The sequence below is a fragment of the Penicillium digitatum genome, chromosome 1 (assembly GCF_016767815.1).
Source record: "Penicillium digitatum chromosome 1, complete sequence".
NCBI classification, from domain to species: domain Eukaryota; kingdom Fungi; phylum Ascomycota; class Eurotiomycetes; order Eurotiales; family Aspergillaceae; genus Penicillium; species Penicillium digitatum.
This window is the reverse complement of record NC_089384.1, coordinates 7,539,869-7,552,025: the sequence shown is the minus strand read 5'-3', so window position 1 is coordinate 7,552,025 and position 12,157 is coordinate 7,539,869. Positions and strand designations below refer to the sequence as shown.

At 50.5% G+C, this 12,157-nt stretch overlaps 2 protein-coding genes across 2 annotated transcripts; both read right to left on the bottom strand.

Moving 5' to 3' along the window:
* Positions 1–374: 374 nt before the first annotated feature.
* Pdw03_4953 (Homeobox and C2H2 transcription factor, putative) lies at positions 375–2,941 on the bottom strand (the record flags this gene model as incomplete). Its single annotated transcript, XM_066100889.1, has 2 exons — positions 375–1,879; positions 2,566–2,941. The coding sequence occupies 2 exons, from the start codon at positions 2,939–2,941 to the stop codon at positions 375–377; spliced, it is 1,881 nt and encodes a 626-aa protein (XP_065956289.1).
* A 5,844-nt stretch (positions 2,942–8,785) lies between these two features.
* Positions 8,786–11,728, bottom strand: Pdw03_4952 (uncharacterized protein; the record flags this gene model as incomplete). The annotated part of the gene is made up of 7 exons (XM_066100888.1): positions 8,786–8,807; positions 8,881–8,907; positions 9,124–9,725; positions 10,071–10,533; positions 11,357–11,391; positions 11,443–11,631; positions 11,684–11,728. The coding sequence occupies 7 exons, from the start codon at positions 11,726–11,728 to the stop codon at positions 8,786–8,788; spliced, it is 1,383 nt and encodes a 460-aa protein (XP_065956288.1).
* Between the last annotated feature and the right edge of the window lie 429 nt (positions 11,729–12,157).

Here is a 12,157-nt window from a genome sequence, read left to right as displayed (position 1 = left end):
GTCACAGATCAGGCTTCATCGAAAAAGGGGCGGCGGAAACCTCAATCCCGGACTTAACACAGAGCCACGTGCTGATGACCGAATCAAGGTACGCCATTTTCAGGATGAAACAAAAGCCTTAGGTGAGGGAGAAGTTGGGTTCTAAATTGAACCCCTCACCACAAGATTGAGGTATGGAAGCCGCCTGGATGGAGCGAAGATCTAAAACAAGAGAAGAAAAGTGAAAAACGCCGATTGATTCGTGGTATTGTCGAAATGTGATAAACATCCAAGTTACACGTTATGTATGAAACAATGAAATTTTGCAGCAAAGTAGACTCTTTTTGCTAGGCATGATCCTTCATCATGGCGGAATAAAACAACCATCGAAGATATCAAAATTTGCGATTGCCAAAGTATCCTGGCGTATCATCATGGGTGGCATTCGATGCAGGAGGGTGGCCCACTTTGGAATTGAGAAGAGCTACCGGATCTGAAGCAGACACATCACCCAGCAGAGATGAGGCGGTGGGCGGACCAAGTAAGTCTTTATTTGGCCATCCTTGTTCTTCGGGGCTTTTTTGGCCATCGGCGCGATCTAGATGCAAGCCTTCCAAATCATCCGGATTGATTTCACCGTAGCTGTCATTCAGTCGTTGTAGGAATTCTGGGTCAAATCCCATTTGTACCAGAGAGTCAGCTGTGCTTTCCCCCGGGGCAGATTCAGTGGTCGGAAGACTACTAGCCCAATCCGAGAAGGACAGATCAGGACCAGCTGACACCATCCCTGCACTGCCAGCGTAACTGCCTGATAAACTCCCCGGTCGGCTGGGCCCGGCAGAAGAGAAGCCAGTGCCAGGAAAGCCATGACCGCGCAGGCTCGGGTTAGAGATGGCAGGACTGTGGACGGGGGCCCCTTGAAATACTGTTCGCGCTAGTGTATTGATCTCCCGGGGTGCAGCTCGGAGGCCGCCATTGATAGCGAATGGAGGCTGCATGCCAAGATCGGCAAATTGGATGCTGTCGTTGTTCACAGTAGTCTGTAGTCCACAATCGCGCTTGAGGACACTCAGCCAAACAATGTTATCTGCGCAAGTCTGGTTCCAAGGATCATCACATCCATAGATGACACGGCGAGCCTCAGCTTGTATCATTTGATCTGATGGTACACGACCTTGTGCCTTTTGATCATGGATGTATGTGGTGAGTTCGCGAGAAAGCCGATGGTAACAATTGATATCCGTAGGAACAGGAAGCCCAAGTGCGGTGCCATCTCCCTTAGCTTGCTCAGTAGCCCAGGGATCAGGGGACCGCCATTCATAGTCAATCATGTACGGTGGAATGGCGTTTTCGACCCGAGCTTGAATCTGGGGATCAAAGCCCCAATCTCCTTGCCATTGAGCCATGCTAGCTCCATTTTTGAAGTGACCGGCCAAATGGTCCACTCGATCTTTCCATTTCTGGAAGACGGAGCCACAGAATCCACATCGGGATTTGATATCTGTAATGCTGCTTTGCCATTTCTCCATGCATGGTTGAAACTTGGCATTGTGCATCAAGCGGAGGTGTTGGTTGAGATGATCCTTCCGGTAGAATGTTCTCTCTTGCACTGCCTTCTCTTGGCAACTGATGAAGTTGTGAGTTTCTAGGTGTTCATCGTCTGGACTAGCTGCCAAGCAGAAGACACAAAGAGGTATACCGTTCTGTTCAATTGTACCGCCGTGAGGGGAGCAGGTCCATTTGTCCAGGATTAAATGCATGGACTTCTCGTGCCGCTGCCAGTCATACTTAGCAGGGAAGGAGTCGGTACAGAAGGTACATTGGAAAGGACGAGCAGATTTGGCCTTCGAATGGGCCAGGGTATTGACAGGTACTGAGGCCTTGCGGCGACGACGACGTTCTTTACGATCCATTGACCCAAATGAAAGAGAGGATGGATGAGAGAAAGCAGAAGCAAAAGAGATATCAGAAATAGATGAATAAAAACTACTGGCAGAGACGGCGCACAGTTTATGTTCAGAGCTGGCATGGCTTGACTCATTGTTACTAGACCCAGGGCGACGGGCCTCACGTGACTCGACGGGGCCCCGCGTGGACGGGATGGATCGAATGGAGGATTGGCCAGGGCACGGGTAATATCGCTGATCGTAGCCGGTTCGTTTTCGGGAGGAGAGTACTTCCAACGTTCAAGAGGAGTCATGAGGGATATGTTGACGGATTCCTTCATGGGGATATACACAGCTCCTGGAACGGGAGAACTGCCCCCGGGCGACGAACGAACTTTGCCGCGTCGCCTCGCATTGGCAAGCCAATTGGCAATTTGCGTCCGAGTTAAACCACTGTGTTGTTTCAGTTTTTCTCTCTCTTGTTCGGTAGGATAAGGGTTCTCATTGTGGTCCCTCGGCCAGCCCTTCAGGATGCTGGTTGCCTTGCGCGAGAATCGAGCACCGCTTTTTTGAGAGCGTAAATCTGGGTCATTGGGATATGTGTTGTATGAAAATGATTTCAACGCTATTTTTCCAGTCAGGCTACCTGTAGGAACGTAGGCATTCTCGGACACGCTATGTAATGTCTGGAGGAACTTGCCAGGCGCTTCGGCATGAGTGAAACTGCATTCACGCCAAAAAGAGATACAGCAAGTACAGCCACAGTTCATTATACCGCGCTTTGCGACAAAACAGTCCAGTCCCCTTAGCCGGAAATAGTCGCATGGTTCTTGGGCACGGAACATGGGGTAAACCCCGTCGACCCCGACGGGGTCAGTGGCTTGTGAAACATTCACTTCGGACTGCTCCGGCGCCGATTCAGTGGGAAAATCCAATGTCTGATCGTGAACCAGTGAGTGAAAGTTAGCTGTCTGTTCTTCGGCTTCATCGAGTTCAATATCAGTCGAAGCGACATCGTCGCCTAGTTGGTTAGAGTCATGGGCAGACGAGGCGCCTTCGAAATCAAAATACTCCATTTAATGAAGGGTTCTAGCGAGAAATGCTGCATAGAAAACAGCTTTTCAGAACCGGCAGAAGGATGGAACAATAAAAGACACAGTGGAAAGCAGGAGAAGAGTCGGCCAGACTAAGACTGACTGAAAATACCCTTCCAAGGCTGGTCTGGGGTAGAAAGATAGGTGAATAATCAATTCGGGTGGAGCTCCATGACCTCGGAACTAGAGGTGCGCACCATTCAGCCGCTGAGATTACCCGGTGACTCGGCATGGACCGCTCAAAGGCAAACCCGGTGTGGCTGTTTTTTTCACGATAAACATCATAGAAGCGAAAATAATTGCGGAAGCAGATGCTTGCGTATCCACCGCATAGTTCAGGCTCCGGTGGCAGAAGAAGTCTAACACGAGGGAGAAGGGCATTGAGTGGATGAACAGAATCCAATTCCAGAACGCATCTGCGCGCCCTTCGAATGACAATGCTACGCCTATTTAGGTTAAGCCTTCGCCAACATGGGGCTGTTGCCAAGCCCCGGTGATTCATCTCTCGGTCCGCGATATCGGACATCCACTTTTTGTTTTATAGGTCCTTAAATACTAGAACCATAAAAGATGACGCGAATCGTGCCATACAATTCAAGCAATGTCGCATCTCCAAAAGGGCTAGGCCTACCCTCGGAACCGTCGAGGTCCCATAATTAAACGCCATCACCTGTCACGGTGCGAACCGTGATGCTTAGTAAGAGGAAGATCATGGCACGTGATCTCTGACCTGTTTATCTGAACTTGTCAGGGTGCGGGCTGGCAGGACGTTATGATAGGAGATGACTGGTAGGAACAGGTCATAACAGATCAGATTCCCATTGACAGGTACAGGCATGGGCAGGCTATTATACAAGACGTAGCTCGAAGAGCTACAACAGGATCTAGAACTGAAGTTCAGATGAACAGGTCGAAGATCACGGCACGTGATCTTCCTCTTACTAAGCATCACGGTTCGCACCGTGACAGTAACCGTGCCAAGCGCCCAACCACCCATCCTGGGTAGTTGGTGCGCCCCACCAAACGCAAAATTCCCACCAAACGCAAAATTTTCAATTTCTCATTCAATTAAAATACTATTTACATGTAACCACCATGACTATCTATATACCAATTTCCACTGTGACTCTCTCTTGCCACCATTTGTCACGGTGCGAACCGTGATGCTTAGTAAGAGGAAGATCACGTGCCGTGATCTTCGACCTGTTCATCTGAACTTCAGTTCTAGATCCTGTTGTAGCTCTTCGAGCTACGTCTTGTATAATAGCCTGCCCATGCCTGTACCTGTCAATGGGAATCTGATCTGTTATGACCTGTTCCTACCAGTCATCTCCTATCATACCGTCCTGCCAGCCCGCACCCTGACACCATTGAAGCTTCATGCTCAGCTTCTAATAAATCCCTTGCTTCCTGGGCCCGTTGTTGGGCTTCCAATTCTTTGGCCTGTTTTGCCTGTAGCCGCTTTAGCTTCTTAGTATCGGCATCCTGTCTTTATACCATCATCATATTTGCACATATAGGTGATAGGACACTGCCTTTAGTCCTCAGAAGCGATTTCCCATTTTTTGGTGTATTTGCAGTTGATTTGTGGAACTGAGCCTTCTTCAAAGAGGCCTTTAACAATTCAACCTCTTGGGACAAAAGCGTATTTGCATCTGCACTCCGTCGAATATGCCTCTGAACGCTTTGAGATAGATGCTCTATCTTCTTTAGATCATCGAGAAGCTTAGTATTAAGCTTTTTAACCCGCTCAATTGTATCTGGTGGTGAATTGGTGGCTGAGCTTGTAAAATCGAGGGGGGGGGGGCCGTAAGAATCCTAAGGGGGGACCCTTCAGCTTCAAGATCTCTTTGGCGTAGAGGTTTAAGAATAACCTCTGGATCTAGGGGCCAGATACCCCTAGATTTAAAAGATGATCTTGTTGTTCTTTGGGTAAAAGCTTCATCTCTAGCCGATTGAATGATCCGGAAAAAATCCCGTTTTTTGCTTGCACTTCCACCTCACATAACAATCTCATTATTCATCGTACGAAAATGATGTTTTAGGCTTTGGAATGCTGGGCCATCGAGCGGTTGACAGAGATGTGTTGTGTGGGGTAAAAAGAAATATGGGATGATGTTTTTTGGTGTGCAAAAGTCGATAAATTCGAATGTAAGATGGGAGCCATGGTTATCCATTAAAAGAAGCCTTGGACTACCCTTCTTTACTAACTTAATAGTAGCTTCATGAAAGGAGAATAGTGTTACGCACTGCCTAACTGGTCACAATTATGTTAGAAGCTTTCCTGGTTATACTTGCCTGTGCTGGTCCTCCAACGTCAATGATCTGTCTCTCAACCGAGCTGTTGCTGCGCACAGTCTTATCCAGCCTAAGTCCTTTTGAGGGTATCAGGGAACGATGCCAGGTAGAGCGCCGAGCAGATCTATACCGCAGTATTGGTCTGTTCGTTGGTGTTGTCAAGTGATAATATAGTAAGTGAGTCAACAAGGTCGCAAGGTAAACACAAGTAACAATGTATGATTGAAGACGAAGAACTAAACTAAGTACATGAGAGAGTGTCCTTATATATCCTTCGCTTCCTGGGGTCGCCAGTGCTCCTGGGGTATATCCTACACCCCGGGGTAGATCGACCCCTCTGAGTATTTCCTACCCCGTGCAGGGATATACTCCTCCTGTGATCACGTGATTGCTTGATTGGCTCTCGGTGGCCCATCTGTGTACCCGGTGGGTCACCACTGATTGGTGACGGGTAGGTCCGTAACACATGAATCCTAGCCCTAAGCCGATGGTTTGGTACGTCAAATTCCCGCGCTAGTTGGGCGATGTTAGGCTTGTTAGCCTAGGAGAAGGCTTTGACTGCAAGCTAGATTTGGTTTTCCATTTTTTTAGTTCGGTCTGACGTCGTGGTGTGGTGTAAAATAGGTACAAAAGTGACAATAAATTGGAAATTTTGCGTTTGGTGGGGCGCACCAACTACCCAGGATGGGTGGTTGGGCGCTTGGCACGGTTACCCCCTCCCTTAGAGCCGAGCTCCGTCGAGGCGAGGCTTGTGCGGGTATCTTCGGTGGAAGTTCCGTATGATCTCGCGGGCGTGGTCCAGGTATTCAGCAGGCTCTTCAGTGGGTTCGTCGTAACCAATCCATTTGACGGTGTACTTCAGACGCGGGCCTCCTCGGCCTCGTCGTTCCCAGCGGGAATCGAGGATGTCTTCAACTTCCCATTCTTCCAGTCCTTCGACTTCGACAGGCGGTGCGGGTTCAGTAACTTGTCCATTTACCGGGTTCGTGGCGGCAGGCTGTAGCAGGCTGACGTTAAACACAGGGTGGATCTTCATACTAGCAGGCAGTTCGAGCTTGTAAGCGTGTGCGCTTATAGCTTCTAGGACCTTAAAGGGGCCTAGGTTCTTCCAGTCCAGTTTCTTCTGCGGGCGGAGGGTTCGGATATTCCTGGCGTTCAGCCAGACCAGTTGTCCAGGACGGTATCGGCGGGCAGGGGCGCGGTGACGGTTCGTTTGTTCTTCGTATCGGGCTTGTGCGGACAGTATCTCGGCGCGGACGTACTCAGTCAGTTCTTGCATTCGTGTAGCAAACTTTTCCGCGTCTCGGTTCGCAGGGTGACTGGCAGGCTGGGATGGTTCGAACCCGATGCGGGGGTGGAACCCATAGTTCGCATAGAACGGAGAAACTCGGGTGCTCTCGGAGTAATGAGAGTTTGCAGTGAATTCGGCCAGCGGGAGCCATTCAGACCAGTCATCCTGTAAGTAGGACACATACGCTCGGAGGTATTGTTCCAGTACGGCGTTCGCGCGTTCAGTCTGGCCATCAGTTTCCGGGTGATAAGCGGTTGACAGCAGGTTGGTGATTCGCAGGAGCTTTGTCAGGTGTTTCCAGAATTGGGCCACGAACTGGGGTCCTCGGTCAGATACAACGGTATTCGGCAGGCCGTGCAGTTTCCAGACATGACGGGTGTACAGGCGGGCGACTTCTTCAGCGTTGCAGGTTCCCTTGCAGTGTATGAAGTGCTTCATCTTGGTCAGACGTTCTACCATGACTAGGATGGCGTCGTAACCGTAGCTCAGGGGCAGGTGCGTGATGAAGTCCATGCTGATATCTTGCCAGGCTCTCTCAGGTACGGGCAGTTGTCTCAGGATCCCTTGACGGACTTCTCGGGCGGGGGTGATACGGCGGCAGGTATGGCAGTTCTTGGTCCATTCGCTCACGTACTGGTATACTCTAGGCCAGTAGTATTCTCGGGACAGCAGTTCATAGGTCTTCGACCGGCCAGGGTGTCCCACGGTGGGCTTGTCATGACACAGGCGCATTATTTCAGCTTTCAGTTCATCGTTGTCAGGGACGTATAAGCGGTTCCGGTAGTAGAGGTAGTTGCCTCTTCGTTCGCAGTCGGCAAGTGTAATCTCAGGGTGACGGCTAGCGTTCTTGTCTAACGCTTCCAGGATAGATTGTACTACTTTATCTTGGTTGTAGGCTTCCAGCAGTAAATCCTTGATCGTAGATGGTGGTTCGGGCAGGTTGTTCTCGATGAATCGGACTCTTGTTTCAGGAGCAGCGGTGATGGGCGGATCGGCAATGTCGGGCGGAACGGTGATAATAGGCGGGACTTCAGCGGTAGCAGGCGGTTCTTCTGGAAGGTCTGGCAGTTCAGGTGGAGTGGTTGTAGTGACTCCGTTTCTCTGTCGTGTTGTGACGTTTATCTGTAGGTTTTCTTTCTTCAGAACAGTCTGGCTCTGATGCGCTAAGCGCTCATCCCCCTCTTTAGGGATATCCTCTGACCTCCTGGTCAGGGCGTCGGGCTTTGCACCTTGTTTTCCGGGACGGTACGTGATCTTGAAGTTAAACCGGGACAGGAATTCAGACCATCGGGCTTGGCGGCGGTTCAGGAGTTTCGTTGTCGTGAAATATTCCAGATTGCGGTGGTCAGTTATGACCTTCACGGGCGAGGGTGTGCCCTCCAGTTCGGGACGCCACTCTTCGAAGCAGCGGATTATGGCTAGCAGTTCTTTATCGTATATCTCATAGTTACACTCGGCGGCGGAGTGTTTTTTCGAGAAAAATGCGATAGGGTGCAGTATTCCAGCGTCATCGTACTGAGACAGTACACCGGCAGAGACAAAATCAGACGCGTCTGTTTCCAGGACTATCTCCTTGGACCAGTCAAACGCTTTCAGAACCGGGGCAGATGTAAACGCCTTCTTCAAGGCTTCGAAGCTCAGCTGGCAGACAGGTGTCCATTCGAAACGGACGTCTTTCTTCGTGAGTCTCACGAGCGGGGCGATGACTTTCGAGAAGTCTCTGATAAAGCGGCGGTAGAAGTTGCCGAAACCAATAAAGGCTTGCACATCAGTCAGACAGGTCGGTGTTTTCCAGTTCACGATCGTTTCGATCTTGTCGGGGTCCATACGGATACCATCTTCACCGATGATAATACCAAGGAACTTCGTCTCGGACACACAGAATTCGCATTTCGATAGTTTTGCGAACAGGCCTGCCTCTCGGAGGTGCTGGAGGACTTTTCGTACATGTTCTATGTGTTCCGCACGCGTGCGGCTGTAAATCAGGATATCGTCCAGGTAAGCAGTACAGAAACAGTCCAGGTACTCTCGTAACGTGTCGTTGATAAATCGTTGGAAGGATGCGGGGGCTCCAGTTAAACCAAATGGCATCACCAATGATTCGAACAGTCCTAATCTCGTACGGAAGGCAGTCAGGTATTCTTGTCCCTTCGCAATTCGCAGATTGTTGAAGGCGGAGATGATATCAATCTTCGTAAAGAACTTCATCCCTTTCAGGTTATTCAGGGTTTCCTTGGTCAGCGGCAACGGGTAACGGTCCTTAACAGTGATTGCGTTCAGTGCACGGTAATCCACGCAGAAGCGGAGACCTCCGCCGGGTTTCTTCACGAACAGAACAGGCGAGGCAGCGGGCGAGGAGCTGGGCCGAATGAACCCTTTCCTCAGGTTATCTTCGATCCAGTCTTTCAGGACCTCGAGCTCATTTCGGGACATGGGATAGAGGGGCCCAAAAGGTAAGGGTTTGTCCTCTTGTAAGACCATCTTGTGGTCGTATGATCGGTGGGGTGGCAAGCGCTCGGCTTCCTTGGGTGAGAACACTTCGGCGAAGTCTCTAAACTCTTCAGGCAGTGCAGACACGGGGTCAGGTTCAGTGTCGGTCTTGGGGTTCAGTGCAGTCTCGATGTCCGCGGTTGTAATTGCGAACATGCTGTATTTCTTTCTTGCATACGCAGCACACGCAGCTAGCGATACGGCTGCAATGTCTCGTTTCTCGAGACCAGTTGGTCGTGCAGGCAGGTTCCTCGGACGAGACTTTACAGGTAGCAGGCGGTTCTTCAGTGGTAGCAGGCGGTTCTTCAGTGGTAGCAGGCGGTTCTTCAGCGGTAGCGGTTCTTCAGCGGTAGCAGGCGGTTCTTCAGTGGTAGCAGGCGGTTCTTCAGCGGTAGCAGGCGGTTCTTCGGTGGTAGCGGTCTGCTCAGGACCGGGTCTACCAGAGTTCAGTTCGGGGGCTTTCGGGGCGGTTCTTATGGCAGCAGAGTAGGTCCGTGGGGCGGTCGACGGACCGCTGTCGTATTGGACTCGGCGGTTTTCCAGGTTCTGGAGGATCCTCGCTAGATCGAGGTAGTCTCCCTTAGGCGGTTCATGATGCAGTAACATCCCTTTCAGTTCTCGGTTGATTGCTTGTTCGAGCATCGTGGGTAGGGCTTCATTATGCATCTCGCCCTCCATGGCAAGACGCTGGAATTCGGCAAAGAACAGGCTGAACTCCTTGTTTCCTTGTCGGAGGCGGTACAGTTCGTTTCGGGCATTTCGGGCACGGTTTGGGTCTCCAAAGGCTCGTTCCAGGATGTCCAGGATATCGGTGAAGTCGTTCAGTTGGCAGATGCCATCGCGGATGGAAGGCAGAATCTGGGCATAGGGTGTGCCCTTCAGACGGTTAGTGACATAGGTCATTCGGGATTGCGGGGTCGGAAAACGGTCGCGGTTGATGTTCAGCTTCTCCTTAATCTGGGAGGAGAATCGGCGGAGATCCTTCCGGTCCCCTTCAAACTTGTCAGGGTCGGGAAGGCGTTCAGATCGTACGTGGGAGCCGGAAGATTCGGGACTAAGCGACGGAGGCGTTCCCATAGCAGCAGCTACACCAGGCTCAGCGGCAGGTTCAGGGACAGGGGGAGGTACGGTATTTCCCGTCGGGATGGCGAGTTCGGCTGCACACATTCGTGCAGCCTCGATACGGGCAATGTTCTGTTGCGCTTCGTCATAAAGCTTCTTCTGGTATTCCAGGAACGCGACATCTCGGAGGTGATCACGCTCAGCTGCGGTCAGTTCGCTTGACAGGCGGGTGATCTTGATCCTCGCGGCTTGTAGCTGCCGTTCGGCTTGGTCCACTCGTTCGCGAGCGTTGGTCGCCTCGGACTGGGTACTCTCAATGTAGTCGTACGCGCGGCGGCAGTATTCGAACCATTGGTCAGGATGGTCTCTCGCGTGTTCGACGAATGTTCTAGGTCGCTGGGCAGGAACGGAGGTTGCGGGCTGGTTCAGACATCTTCAGACAGTCAACTCTTAGGGGTAGGAGCTACGTAGTGTCAGGGTGCGGGCTGGCAGGACGGTATGATAGGAGATGACTGGTAGGAACAGGTCGTAACAGATCAGATTCCCATTGACAGGTACAGGCAGAGGCAGGCTATTATACAAGACGTAGCTCCCAGAGCTACAACAGGATCTAGAACTGAAGTTCAGATAAACAGGTCGGAGATCACGTGCCGTGATCTTCCTCTAACTAAGCATCACGGTTTGCACCGTGACAGAGGAGATGGTGATTCCAGGGGGGAATGGATAGCGTTAAGGGCGGGCTATGGTTCTTGCCAAATATCGCTTGATTTCGTACTAAGATAAGTGATGCTTTCCCACTTGAAATCGCAGCTTGCCTTTCTACTGTCTATTTAAGCTGTCTTGGGTCTATGTCTTCTTTTTCGATTGGAATACAGAGAAGAGCTATAACCGTTCCAAAAGGAGTTTATCTTTCAGATAGCTCCATACGACTGATGTTTAGGACTAATCTACTTGTAAACTCCGGATGTTAAATCTGCCGCTTCACTATCACCCGATTAACAATATCTAAGTCTTCTTTTCAACGGTGCAATCATCTCTGGTTCTTCACCGTACATAATCTCACCAATACTCGATAACTCCTACCAAGAGAGTTTCTACCGCCAAATCCAACCCCTACAAACCCCTAGCGGCGTAGACTATAGTTGGTCTTCAGAGCACCTAGCGACAGCTACATGCCACTGCGGCGTCATAGAGCTTGCCTTTATGGGTGTAGCGTATACCCCAAAAATCGACAATCGCATAGCACTAAGATTCACCGCAAACTATGGCCAATGTCCTTGACTGGGAAAGTCTGGGAAGACGGAGTTAAGACTATACGCTTAAGGTTGGAAGGTTAGCATACCTGACTCCTCATCCGACGCAGATTAGGGTCGGTGGAGAAGGCTTTGAGGCATGCCCCACACGTGAGAGGAGCAACGATGGCAAGGGGAGTTGAAAACCGCAATGTCAAGGATGGTGCGAAGTCAGTCCCGAGGTTAGCGAAGTGGAGCTTTTTGTCAAGAGTGGGATGTGCCCGAGTTTTGATCAGTGTCTAGCGCAGAATGTGCAAGGGGAAAATGCAAGACTTACTCCATACTCCGTACTTTGTCCTCAACTGCCAATTGTGGGGAAAGGTTGGGTCCTGGCATTGACTCTGGTACTTGACAGGTCCATCTCCGTCTCCCTTGACAAATTTAGAATTTTAAAGTGAGATGAAAGAATACCTATTGGCTTCGCTCATATTGCCGCCTGTGTGAGGTTGGCTTTCTGCACTCGGGTTAACAGATGTAGAGAGGGCGGTAGAACCACCTTGGATTGAAGGCACAATGTTTGAATATGCAAATGGAAATGGGATTTTTAGCATTAAATGACAATGCTTACCTTGTATCCATAAGAATCTTATGCCATGATATCCGTCACAGTGCTGATTGAATTTACTCATCACCCAATTGCTCCACCGCTTTCCTGTGTCATCACAGATCTGCACCCAGAGGCCAGTGGAGCCAATTTATTATGCGGCATGATAGATCCACTGTGGATTAGAATTGTGCTCACCGCGTGTGAGAAAGAGGCAACGG